Source organism: Cordyceps fumosorosea (assembly GCF_001636725.1).
Source record: "Cordyceps fumosorosea ARSEF 2679 chromosome Unknown scaffold_9, whole genome shotgun sequence".
Classification (NCBI taxonomy): Eukaryota; Fungi; Ascomycota; class Sordariomycetes; order Hypocreales; family Cordycipitaceae; genus Cordyceps; species Cordyceps fumosorosea.
In genome coordinates, this window is record NW_017387309.1 from 870358 (window position 1) to 882507 (window position 12150).

Genomic DNA, 12150 nt, shown 5'->3' on the forward strand with positions numbered 1-12150 from the left:
TGTGGTTGAAGGCATGTTTAAGTCGTGTGTGTGCATGAGTACGTTGTGTGTTGTGGTGGCGTGAATTCCGCAGACTGTTTGCAGAAGGTATGTGTGGTGCTGGTGGTGGCGGTGGTTGCGTGCGACGGCAGTTCGTGATGGCGTTGCAAGTAGTAGTGAGCAAGTAGTAGAGGTAGGAGTAGTAGATGGTATCAAGTAGAAGATGCCAGAGTGATACAGGATTCTCGAAGCTGTGGAGAAGAGATGTTCGCAAGGGGGCTGGCAGTGTAGAATTGAGTGATCATGAACAAGATCTCGGGAGCATGGGTTGAGGGCATCGCAGTGTCTTTATAAAAAGCCGTGGTCTTACCGTTGGCGGGCTTGCGAGGGAGTGTGCCTGCTGCTCTGTGTGTGTGTGTGTGTGCTTTTGAGGCGACGACCCACACCCGGAGTGTGGCTTTCTCGGAGAGTGGGACCTGGGTGTGGCTTTACAATTGCCGCTCCACTGAGGGGCCTGGTTGAGGGTGTGCGTTACCTACGAGTGGAGCAGGAGAGGAGGGGCCTTCTCTGCTACCTCAGAGCCACTTTTCTTCAGAGAGGTACGGAGTTACTTGGGCTTGGGTCTTGACGAAGAGGGTGCCGTCGACCTGCCACCTACCGAAGGTATTCGTAGGTTGCCACTGCACGTCGGACAGGTACTGGTAGGCGCAGCAGCTCCTGCTCTTGCTCCCGCTCCTCCTGCTCCCACTCCATTTGCTGCTTCCTTTTCTTCTGCTTGTACCCATGCTTCGGCTGCTTTTCCATTTGCTACTTTGAGTATACTTTTTATGTCTTCGCTGCCGGCCCAGAAAATATCCCTATAAAGTACAAAATCCCCCTCGGAACGCCTCGGTGCCCCAACCCAGTACCGGTATCCATGTTCCCATGTACCGTCGGTATCTCCAAGCATCCCAAGTACTCGAGGTACCGCCCATGTACCTTTCCGCACCGCAAGTACCACCTCCTCCTTTAACCCCTCTCCCACCCTCTCCCACAATCTTCCCTAATCTCTCGCCCTTCCATACGTCCCTACCCAGACCCTGCAGAAACAAGGCCCTCCCACCCCGAGCCGCAGTATCACAACAAGGCGTAACAGCTGCAACTGGAGCCTCGCTCTCGCCCTCGGTCTTGTCTTGTTTCTTGTTACGGCCTCGCCGGTCACTGCGCCCTGGCAACCTGCCTGCACCAGCTCGTGAGGTTGCATGCATGCACACTCAGACTAGGAGTTTATTTTTTCTTCTAACAGGAATCTCTTTAGTTCGGCTCGCATAGCCTTGGCTCGTCACATTGCATTCTTCTGGTACCGTTCCGCCTTTACTCGGTGCCTTGGAGCCAATTGACAGCTCGCCCGTGCCGCCTAACTTAGTCCCGACGGATGTGGCCCAGCCCTGGAGGTTGACCGAGCCAAGCTTTCTGAGCCCGCTAAACATAGACGACGGGGGCGATGTATGTCGACACGCATTTATATCACGAGTGATTAATAACTGCCTCGACAGAATGGCCAGATACAGATGCTGAGAAATACATCTGACCAATATGTCTCTGCCACTGCCTTTATGCCAAGATAGTGCCACCGAAATTAGGAGGCAAGGCATCATCTGCTTTACTAGCCTACTCTGTCTGTACCTTAAACAACTCCAAGCGCCGGAGCCTCTCACTTCCGACGCCAGATTTTGTGCAAGCGATTGCATAATAACTGAAAGGACAATGCATCTCAAGAGTATGGGCGGAAGCGCCCTCATATCTTTGGAGCGTCTGCCAATGGCAACATTTTTCAAACTTCCACCCCAAGCTCCTAGCTACTGCGTGCCGCATGTACCTACCTATACACTTACATACATTCATTCTTCTACGGCCTACCAGGCGCTTGTATCTTTCACGGAGTCAGGGAAGGCTAGCGGCTCTCTTTGCCAATGAACTCCTATTCTAGCTACTTCCCGGCGTGGCAGCCAATCACTTCGCAGCCTGAGTGGCCTTTTGCCGATTTTTCCGCAGCCTCTGTGGTTATTGGTGGTGCCTCAGCTTCTTTGAACCTGTCTCTTCTCGGCTATCGCTTCTTGGCCACCTCGGAACGGCTCCAGTTCGGCGTGCACGATAGAGTTTCTCCCTGCCTCATAAATCAGAAAGGACGATTCTATGAGGCATACAAATCGGGCCTTGTTCCCCACATACCTTCAGTCGTGTTCCCGCAAGAGATGCATCGTCCAAGAGCCTCCGCTTCGACGACGACTATTCCTGTGAAGAGCAAACGGCTCAGCTCTTAATGACAAGGCGCGCAGACAATCATAAGCCGTCTTCGCCCACTGGCCGACAACAAGCCTGGCCGCGCAGCAGGCCTGTCGACTGGTCAGTTTCTACTTGTAGGTTTTTGTTGAATTCAAGTCCGTCAACAATACAATTTAATGCAATTGGTCGTCCACAGACTGCAAAAGTACCTTGTTAGCGAGCGGAGAAGCTCCGACTGACCTTTGGCCGGTAGGTATGGCTTTTACCAGTACGGCCAACTCTCGCTTAGAATGGGGCTGGCCTGAACATCAAGATACCATCGTATTGCCACTCATCAGGAAAGCGACCGAGGCCGGCTAAAGGCTTCCCCGCCGATGTCCTCGTGGCACCCCGTTTCTCTTGTCAACTAAGAGTTAGGCGAAAATAGCGTTGTTTTTTACCTTCGTCTATTTTCTATAGAGACTAGTATTCCGCAAGTGTTGACAACGCTAGAAATGCTAACAAGATAGATTGGCTTCACACCACACCCAAATGCGATATACTACAGAACCCTGTGGCAGTGCAGGGGAGCAGGGCTAGTGTGAGGCTCTTGGCACCGTGTTCTCGGTGTGATCGATAAAAGAAAAAAGACTAAAACTTGACCAATCTACCGATATGGCTACTAATGCCTAGGCATCGACTTGGTGTGACAATGCGAGGCTACTGGTATTGGCAACGGGCGGCTGGGCAATTGCAGGCGGGTGCTCACTATTCCATTGTCGAGTCGAGATGCGCTGGGCATCAAAGTATGCCGTACCAACCTTGGTACCGGAACGCATGCCATCCAACGGCAACACGAGCTGCCAAGAATAAAAGAATACAACTATAATCCAACTTTGTCTCGTACTCGGCAGCAGCAACATACATCAACGGCAGACTGCGGCGCGTTAATAAATGGTTGTCTCAAGTCAGCTTCTGGGGTCGGCCTGTGTTTCTACGCCGCCCAGCCAGGCGATCCCGCGGGTCTTACCCACAAAGCAAGGAGAATCGTCCGCACTGCCTAGCCGTCCAATATCCAGTTACACGCACGATCCTGCGAGGCTTGCCAAGCCTTGTGTGGCTTACCGCTTCCCGGCGGTTTGCTGCGCAGCTCGGAACACGTTGCCGCCCACAACCCTTCTATTAACAGGGTGGTAATTGGTGTTGATACAGAGGGGAAAGATTTTCTCTCTCCTTTGTTCTGCAGTGCAAAGCGTGCCACAGATCGAGAGGCAGCTCCAGCGTATGAGTCAACATACACCCATCCCGCAGAGAGCGAAATGGTGAAATGAGGTGGCCTGTGGCGAATGAGGTAAGGCAAAATCGGCGACGGATATTTCGAGGATGCCAAGTGGACAAATGAAACCGTCGATCGATCATACAGAGCCATCCCGTCATGACACTCAACCGACTTCTCGTACAGCATCTTCATCATGTTGGGAGGCCCTGGGTGTGTGTGGCGCAGAAGGCTGTTCTCTCAAGACGCGCACGCCATCTTGAATTCAGCGTTCTAGATGGGATGCTCGCCGGGGCGGTGGCGGGCGTTGGGCGATGGCGCGGCGATGTGGCCCAGCCAGCTGGAGGCGGCCCCCTTTGGAGCACGCGTGATGATGGCCGGGCCGTTTGGTTCTGGTCTAGTGCAGCAGCGGCGCACTGCTAGGCAACGTGTGAGATAGGTGATGGCGGTGGACGACGCTCTCGCCGGGCTTTCAAGCCACGCAGCCCGTAGTCGGCCCCTTTCGCGGGCTGCAGGCGGAGGATTGGCGGCGCCTCAGCTGGGTACGTTCGATCCATGGCCGAATAGGTGGCCAGAGCGGCCACACGTCACGATGAGCCTCAGCTAGGCTGCTGGGGCCTTTATCCGGGAGTGGGCAGATGGCGGCGTATCCATCGAACGACGAGGTGAGGTACTTTTGCTTTCTCTTGGTTCTTCTTGATGTTTTTTATTCCTTATCTCTTTTGTCCCCTCCTCCCTCACCCCTCCAATCTGTCAACCCATCGTGGGATTGTGGGCATGTCAGTAATAACATGCGATGCCAAGATGCAGAAGCCACTGTCGTTGACGAATCCGTTCTTGTAGTGCGGGATAGCCCGAAATAGGGAAGGGGGCTGGCGGACAGGGAAGTGCTGCTTGATGACGTGGTAACAGCAGACGCAACAACATGGTGGAATGAGATTGTTTGACGCCGCCACTCAGCTGTACGGCAACAAGGCCACGCTTTCCGTGCGTCTTGTCGCGTGGCCGGGCTCTGCCCGAGGACCCGACCCCTGGCTGACATGCCACGAGACGAGGCATTCTTGCTCGAATTGGCTGCAATTACTTGTTGTGGCAGGAAGCTTTCGCCATTATGGTTTTGGCGTTCGCGCTGGAGCGAGGAGGCTGTGCAGGAAAGGTTGCTTACACGCCTGCTCCATGCGGCGTCCCCCGCAAAATAGAGTGCCACGTAGAGTGCTGACGGGGTGTACCAACTAACTCGGTGAAGGAGGTGCTAAAACGACTGCCACCGACACATGAGCAGGAGGGAGGATGGAAGAAGCCACAGGGCTGGGCTGGACTGATCTATGTAACTACATAACTGGTGCTACAGGCACCTTAATGGCTTGCGATGGTGAATGGCGGCAGTCGAGTCCTGGGTAGGCTGTGCAGCGTTGCCGTCGCTCTCTTAGTGTGGTACTGCAAAGTGTTGGGCGACAGGGTGCGTCTGGCAGGTATCCCGCTAATAAGGCAAGGTACATACATACTAACCAACGTCTCTCCCGTTCAGGTAGCATCCCCATCTAGGGTAGCTAAGTTTCGGTCTAGCTACGAGAAAAAAAGAGCTCCCCTACCCGCTTTCCGCTGCGCCAACCAACCGGGAGGCCGTCTAACGTGTCGGAGGTACCGAATGTGGCCCTTGCCGCACCGCCGACTGATTTTTCATCGTCCTTTTGACCTTTGCCTTCGGACTCTCGCCGCCACATACAAAACACCGAGCTCTCGCCCTTCCCTCCTCTTCTTCCGTTGTTTCCGCTCAGCCATCGGCGTTTTCGGAATTTGCCGTCCGTACATGAAGCTTTTTGATTAATAAAATTGTAGATGGGAGGCGAAGAAGGGAGAAGAAGCAGAAGGGCAAAAAACGATAGGGCGGGCACTTTCCGGATCATAGATCGGTGGCACCCCCCGGTTCAGCTGAAGTTGACAGCCAACCTTAAACACAAGACAGCAGCCTACACAGGCAGCGCTCGCACTCATTGGGTGGCTGTCATCCCAAGTTGCTTCTTTCGCACCCGCTTTGCCGTCGGTGACAGCTTACCGAGTGTTCGATGAGATTGCAAATCCCGTCCCCTCTAGCCGTGATATTTTTTATTTTTTTTATTCGTCTTATCTTTTTCTCTTGTCCTCTTCCAATCATTTTTTTCTTCTTCTTTAGCACCTGGTCTGATTTTTCTTGTCTTGCAGAAAATCTCTTTCCTCCTTTCTTCATTCATATCATCGCCGTCGAGGCCAAGATCTCGCACGCCCCCCGGCCACGGGGACTGGCATGCCATCGTCATAACAAAATTATCCAAACTTACGTAGTACATTCAAACCTACACACAAGCCAGGCACGCCGTGTCTCTCCTTCTGTACGATTGTCTTTTTTTACCACTTTGTCTCGCCCTCCCCCCCTTCATTCCCCTTTCCCCTCATTTTCCTACCTATTACTATCTATAGAAGTGAGACAACCACCACACATGCTTCGGCACATGGCCCCTAGCTCTGGCCGCCAACCCCTCCTTTCATTCCTCGGTTCATGAAGAAAAGCCACGGGGCGTTGTTGGGCTGGCCCTCAACACGCCGCCCGCTGCTGTGAGACACATGAGACACAACAACACCGCAAACCGCCCCCAAAAGTAGTCGCAGCAGGTTTGGCCCATTTGCCCAATCCAGCTTCACTACGCTCCGGGGCCAATCAGAATCGGAACCACGTCGCTGGACACAGAAGAAGAGTGTGCTGTGGCGGACGCCGCCAGCCTTCCCCGACGTCCCCGAAGTGTCTTCTCCCCCGCCCTCCGCCCAATCCGTACTGGTGAAGTCGCCAACGCTGAATCCTAAATGGGGAATATAACCCTAGTCGTGCTCCGTTTTGGCATGTGCTATGATCCCTGCTCTTGTCGACTATAGGCCCTAAAACCAACCCTGTAGTTGCTCTCAGGTGGTTGTTCCTGCGCGCATCGCAAACGGAAGAAGACTCCGCGGAACGACGAGTCCAGACGGAACTTGCGACTAACCTCATACTGTGCACTGACAATGGAAGCTGCTCGTTCAAGAAATCATCGTCCATGTGACTTTGGGTAGCTCATGTCAGAGCGTTGTTTTTTGGCTTTGTGTCGTAATGGTAGTCCATCTAAATCGCTTCTCGCCTTCACACCCATGAACCTTTGCTGGCGACAGCCTTTTGTCTATTCCGCCATCTTTGTTTTTGCCTTCGTCGTCATCTTCGCCATACACTCCCCCTCCAACTCGTATCGCCGCATTCTTTTTACGAGGAGAAAAGGAAAATGAGGAAAATAGAATCCGAGATCTGGCAAATTACCTTTCCCATCGCCTTTTTTTCAATACCCAGCGCCACTGCACTTCGGCTATTCAACAAGCCCATCATCAGACACAAGGGAAGGGAACTGGCGGCGCTAAACTTGGGCTGGTGCGGGAAATGCCACTACACTCTTTCTTTCTACGAGCTGAGACAGACGAATCTCCCTTTCCAGAAGGAAAGGACCAAAAACAGGGCGTAGTCTTCCCTTGTAGACGCCACCAAAAAAGCTCCTGCGCGGGCTTCTGTCTAGCTTAGTAGTGGTTTAGTTTCCCATCTTGCATCTGCATGGACCATGCCAGCTGAACCTACTAACGCGTTGCGTGCACGTACAGAACACAATGCTGCACCAGCTGTCAAACATGATATCACAAGTACGTTGGAGACGGGCATGATCAAGGAGTCAAAAAAGTGATAGTGAGAGGTTTTGGACAATTAGGCAATTGAACAGCCCCAATTCGTTCGCCGCTGCCCAGCCATATGAATAGGCGTCGCCTTATTTCAATATTACCACTATGTTTTTGCCACTGCGGCGTGGCGCTGCCGACGGTGGGTGGTTGGTGGGCTGCCCAATAGTTTCAATAGCCGCCACCCCCAAATGACCAACCGCATCACGTACCGACCGGGCGGGAGCTGAACGCCGTCGTCTCGTCCATCATTAATCCCATCTCGTTTGGAGGCGCCCAACTCATTAAAGCAGGAAAGAACGTCTGTGCATGTCACTCCCAATGGCTGACGATTTCTGTCGCTTTGACATTTCGGGACCTGCTTCCTCGGTGAAGATCTCACCCCAACTCAGGATCGTCAACCTCCGTCCGAGCCCGTCTCGCGCATTCCAGCTGGAAGGCAGCCAAACCCTGTGTAACAAAAGCCCAATCTGACCTCTCTTCCCCCCTGTCTATTTTAGAACAACTTGCGCAATGGGAAACTTGCTCGTTTACCCTGTTTGGCGAGATCCGCGACCCTGCACTGCATGCAACTTTAACCCCCCCCTGGTCCCGTGTTATGCCATCTTTTGCACAGCTCGCAACTCCATGACAACTTGACAAGACGGAAGCCAGCCTCTCCGCATCGGGTCGGCTGCAGTGGCTTGCACAAGAGGGCTTGAACGTGCGCCGCGAAGCCAAACATGGCTGTGGAGGCGTGCGTTGGCTTGCATCTCTGCCAGTCTCGGTTAAGTTACTCTGGGAACTCCTCTGCTGCTGCTTCTTATTCGGAATTTACCGTTCTTTTTCCTCACATGGCGTTTTCGGAGATTTATGCAACCCTGCTTGTACGAACAATCTCGATCCCTGGTAAATGTAGTCACATGCTTACAGTTTGTATTCTCTTGCTTTGCAGTGCTTTGTACCACCTTGTATTTCCTTCGTAGCCCTTTGTATCTTCCTGTATGTCCGTGTAGATGCACACATGCCCTAGCAACCAAACAACCATCAACGCCACGTAATGAAACATCCAAGCTGCCTGCCTGCCTGCCCGAATATCATTGCGCTTCCTCCTTGTCCTGGGGAGTCGCAACTCCGTCCTGCGGCTCCGTTTCGGGCACCGCATCCAGCAGCTCCTCCAGCCCGCCGACCGTCGTCGGCCCTTGCATGCCTGCCGGCGGCAGCGCCCACCGCGGCAGCGGGCTCGTGTACGACCAGGCGCCGCGCGCGTCCTCATACCGCAGGCTGTGCAGCCACAGCGAGAGCTCGTGGTTGCCCGGGTCCGAGTACAGCGGCGTCGCGCACACATCGCACAACTCGCCCGTCATCTTCTCGGCCCGCTTCTTCTCGTACTCGTCCACCATCTCGTCGTAGTACACCACTGCCTGCGCGACCTCGTCCTTGCCCATCCGCGACAGCCGGCTGATGATGTCCTCGTCCGTGTTACGCGTCGCCTCCGGGTCGTCGTGTCCGAGATTCATGCCCCAGACCCGCTGGTTCGCGTAGATGGGGTCGTTTTGGATGGGGAACCCCAGATGCTGCAGGTGCACGCGGATCTGATGCGTCCGGCCAGTCACCGGCAGGCAGCGCACGATGGAGTAACCTGTGTTTTTCCGCGTAATCGGTCCATCTGGGGACTGCATTACTGGTGTGCGCGGAGGATAGTATGCCAGCTTTTTAAACACGGTCCTGGCCGACTTGCCGTTTGCTCTCACGCGATTCAAGCCCAGCTTGGGGGAAATCTGCAAAATAGGCATATCACAGACTACTTCACCGTCAGGAAACTCGCCCAATACTCGTGCAAGGTACTCCTTGCGCACTGAGCGTTCCTTAATCTTGACGCCTAGGTCCTCCGCAGCCTTGGGGCTCTTGCCGATGAACATGATGCCGCTCGTCAATCTGTCCAGCCGGTTGCAGGGATACGGCATAAAGTCTTTGCCGCGGTCCGACTTCATAATCTCAATGATAGAGTTAAAGTTGTAGCGGCCCGCCGGATGGACAGGTACACCAGCGGGCTTGTTGAGGACAATCATGTCCTCGTCCTCGTGGATGATGCCGATCGGCTCGGCCGTGACGGGCGGCTCGTGGCGGTGCAGCGTGTGTGAGATCTTGTCCCCATTGCGCACAATGTATTCTGGGCCGACTTTGCGCTGGTTGACAAAGATGTCGCCTAGCTCCATCGCGGTCCGGTAGTACTCCAGCGGCCGGTCGCGAAACTCGCAGGCAAAGATGTCAATCAGGGTGCGCCCGCGCCATCTTTCCTTGCACCACGTATTGTATGTGAAGTGGTACGGCCTCACGCGACGCAGGCCGTCCTCGAAAAAATATGGTCGCGGCCACATGTCGCCCGCGGGCGTGATGAGAGGTCCCGGAGGGGCGAGCATCTCTGCCACGTGCTTTTCCTGCTGCCGCCTTGTCTTGGCCTCCCGCTTTGCCTGCTTGTCAGCGAGCGAGAGCTTCTTGAGCGCCTCGACCGAGGCCGCGCCAATGGCGGACTCGGAGAGCTCCGTCGCGGCCGGGACGGTCATGCTGAGTCTGGCGATTTGGCTTGAGAAATTCGTCCTGCTGTTGGCGCTTGTGAGGGGCGCGACGTGTCGAACCAGCCGACGCCCTAGCATCGAGACACTGGATCCGATGATTCCGCAACCGAACACAAACTGACCGGCTGGCGACAATTTTAAGCAAGCGCTCGCAATAAAAACCACCAATCTCTCACGCAGCAATGTCTGTTGGCGACACCCCTCTGCCTGCTTCGTTGTGACCCTGAAAAAATGGCGGTCGGAGACGGCAGAATTACAGTTGGCTGCTGACATAATGCCGATTTCCATCTCCGCCGCAAGCTGTTCCCCGGATTCTCTGTCCGGTAATTCTACGAGATCTGGGTCTAGCCTCGGCTCCCATGAGCTTCCATCCACGCAATTGACTGCCGAAACTATCCTGCCATCCTTTCCATCCTTTGAGGCGTTCCATTCGAACTCTGTTCCTAGGCTCCAAACTTTGATATTCAAACACCTTTCCTTCTCGTGATTTGAGTAGCCTCTCAATTACTTGCCAGAGACACCCGTGCATCTCCCACCTTCTGTCACGGCGACATCGCGAGGTGCGATTCTTTGCGGCTTTCGCTCGGTTATCGGCTGCATCCCAACACACCTCTACACGCTTTCGTCCTAGTACTAGGAACAGGAACCATTGGCTTCTCATACTGTCTTCTAGTCAAGATGACCTCGGATGATATTAAGAACCGAAAGCGGGAGGACTACCTGTTCATTCTAGACTATCGCACACGCTGGTGAGTTGGCACGATCCCATCTAGACAAGTCGACTGGAGGGAGGGGTGGCATTCAAAAGTACTGACAATTTTTTAGGAATGATAATGACATGTACGATCACATGAACAATTCCATCTACAATTTTCTGTAGGTGTTCCACTCGCGTGACCCCTCACCAACCTTACCTGACACGACCGCTGGCAGCTTCGACTCTGCAGTGAATGCCTACCTAATTGAGTATTGCGGACTGTTCCCCCCCACGGCCACCGAGACACCTCTCGCTGTGCACTCGCACACGGATTTCTTCGCCTCCATAGCCTACCCGGCGGTGGCCGAGGTCGGCGTCCGCGTCAACAAGCTGGGCAAGTCGAGCGTCACGTATGAAGTCGCGCTTTTCGAGCGCGGCGTCGAGGGTGTCAAGGCGGCAGGCGAGTTTGTCCACGTCATGGTCGATCGAGAGACCGGCCGCCCGAGAGCGGCGGGCATGAGCGACAGACTGCGTACCGCCTTGCAAAGGATTCACAAGGACAGGCCAAGGGGCAGCAAGCTATAGCAACGGCAGTCTGTTAATAACGTGTGCACTTAAGACCAATTGTTTATCCGCCTCAGGTAATATGTTGAAAAGATTCAGTTGTAAAACTCACTCAAATATAGATCCATAGTACATCCTCGGCTCATCGGCGCAGCCTCTTGGGTATTCGCCCAATGTTTGTGAAGGGCCGTCGGCTGCTCTTCGAGCCCCGGCAGTTGTCTCCCTGTATTCAGTAAATACACTTCATTTATACGACGACTCTGCCAAAAGACCATGCTGCGTTTCATGCGTCCCCTCCCTCTCGTTCACCTTCCTTGTTTGGCCTCCAGCAGGCCCAACAGATCCGCCCAAGGCTGGTATCACGGCCTGGCGAAGAACACACATTTGATGAATGAAATTGTAATTGAGCTTGAGCATATGCCTGGATCCTTAGCGATTTGATAATTATTTGCGAATCATACTATTAATCCGCGACCCTTCGGCCCATCTTGGCATGAGACCTAGGGAAATACCCATGTCAATATCAACCGGTTATGCGGAGTATTTTCAGCATCTTTGTGGCCAGCTCTGCCGACGATTCTGGACTTCGGGCATGACAGATACCATATCGCCATCCCAAGCGGCTGGTTTTGGATGGTGTCAATGAATGTGGTAACTTAAACCCAGTTGACTGTCTAGCATTTCTTGCCATTGTCCTTCTTGCGTTAGTGCCCCTCGAACGGTTACGGAATCCGATGACCTGAGATAAACCTGGGTAGATATTGGAACCAAGTCCAGAACAAGTCGTCCCTAGTCAACAACAGACGCCGGTTCTTTGCCAAGCAAACTGGTACGCCAGCTGTGATTGAACAGGTAATAACCTTCTTTGCTATCTTTAAGAGGAGCTCGAATGAACCTTGGCCTGCTCGGATTGGCAGCTGCCTGGGCTGTAGTTCGGAGAGGCCCGGCAAACTCGACCAAATGCTAGGTTAGTGTTACAGCCCCTGGCGGCCCGTAAATTCTCCTGGTTCAGATAAGAAGAGGGCCGGCGAATTTTGAGATTTTTATTACCTTTGAGAAATTCCCCTCTCTGTCGCGCCGACGAACCAAAAGTGCCCCGCGCACTAACA

The 12150-nt window shown here is 53.9% G+C and overlaps 2 protein-coding genes across 2 annotated transcripts; one reads left to right on the forward strand and one right to left on the reverse strand.

Moving 5' to 3' along the window:
• Positions 1–8298: 8298 nt before the first annotated feature.
• Positions 8299–9768, reverse strand: ISF_04452 (DRAP deaminase; the record flags this gene model as incomplete). The annotated part of the gene is made up of 1 exon (XM_018848058.1): positions 8299–9768. One exon carries the CDS (start codon positions 9766–9768, stop codon positions 8299–8301), a length of 1470 nt encoding a protein of 489 aa, XP_018705014.1.
• Positions 9769–10458: 690 nt separating this feature from the next.
• ISF_04453 (thioesterase family protein) lies at positions 10459–11062 on the forward strand (the record flags this gene model as incomplete). The annotated part of the gene is made up of 3 exons (XM_018848059.1): positions 10459–10529; positions 10606–10656; positions 10714–11062. 3 exons carry the CDS (start codon positions 10459–10461, stop codon positions 11060–11062), a joined length of 471 nt encoding a protein of 156 aa, XP_018705015.1.
• Between the last annotated feature and the right edge of the window lie 1088 nt (positions 11063–12150).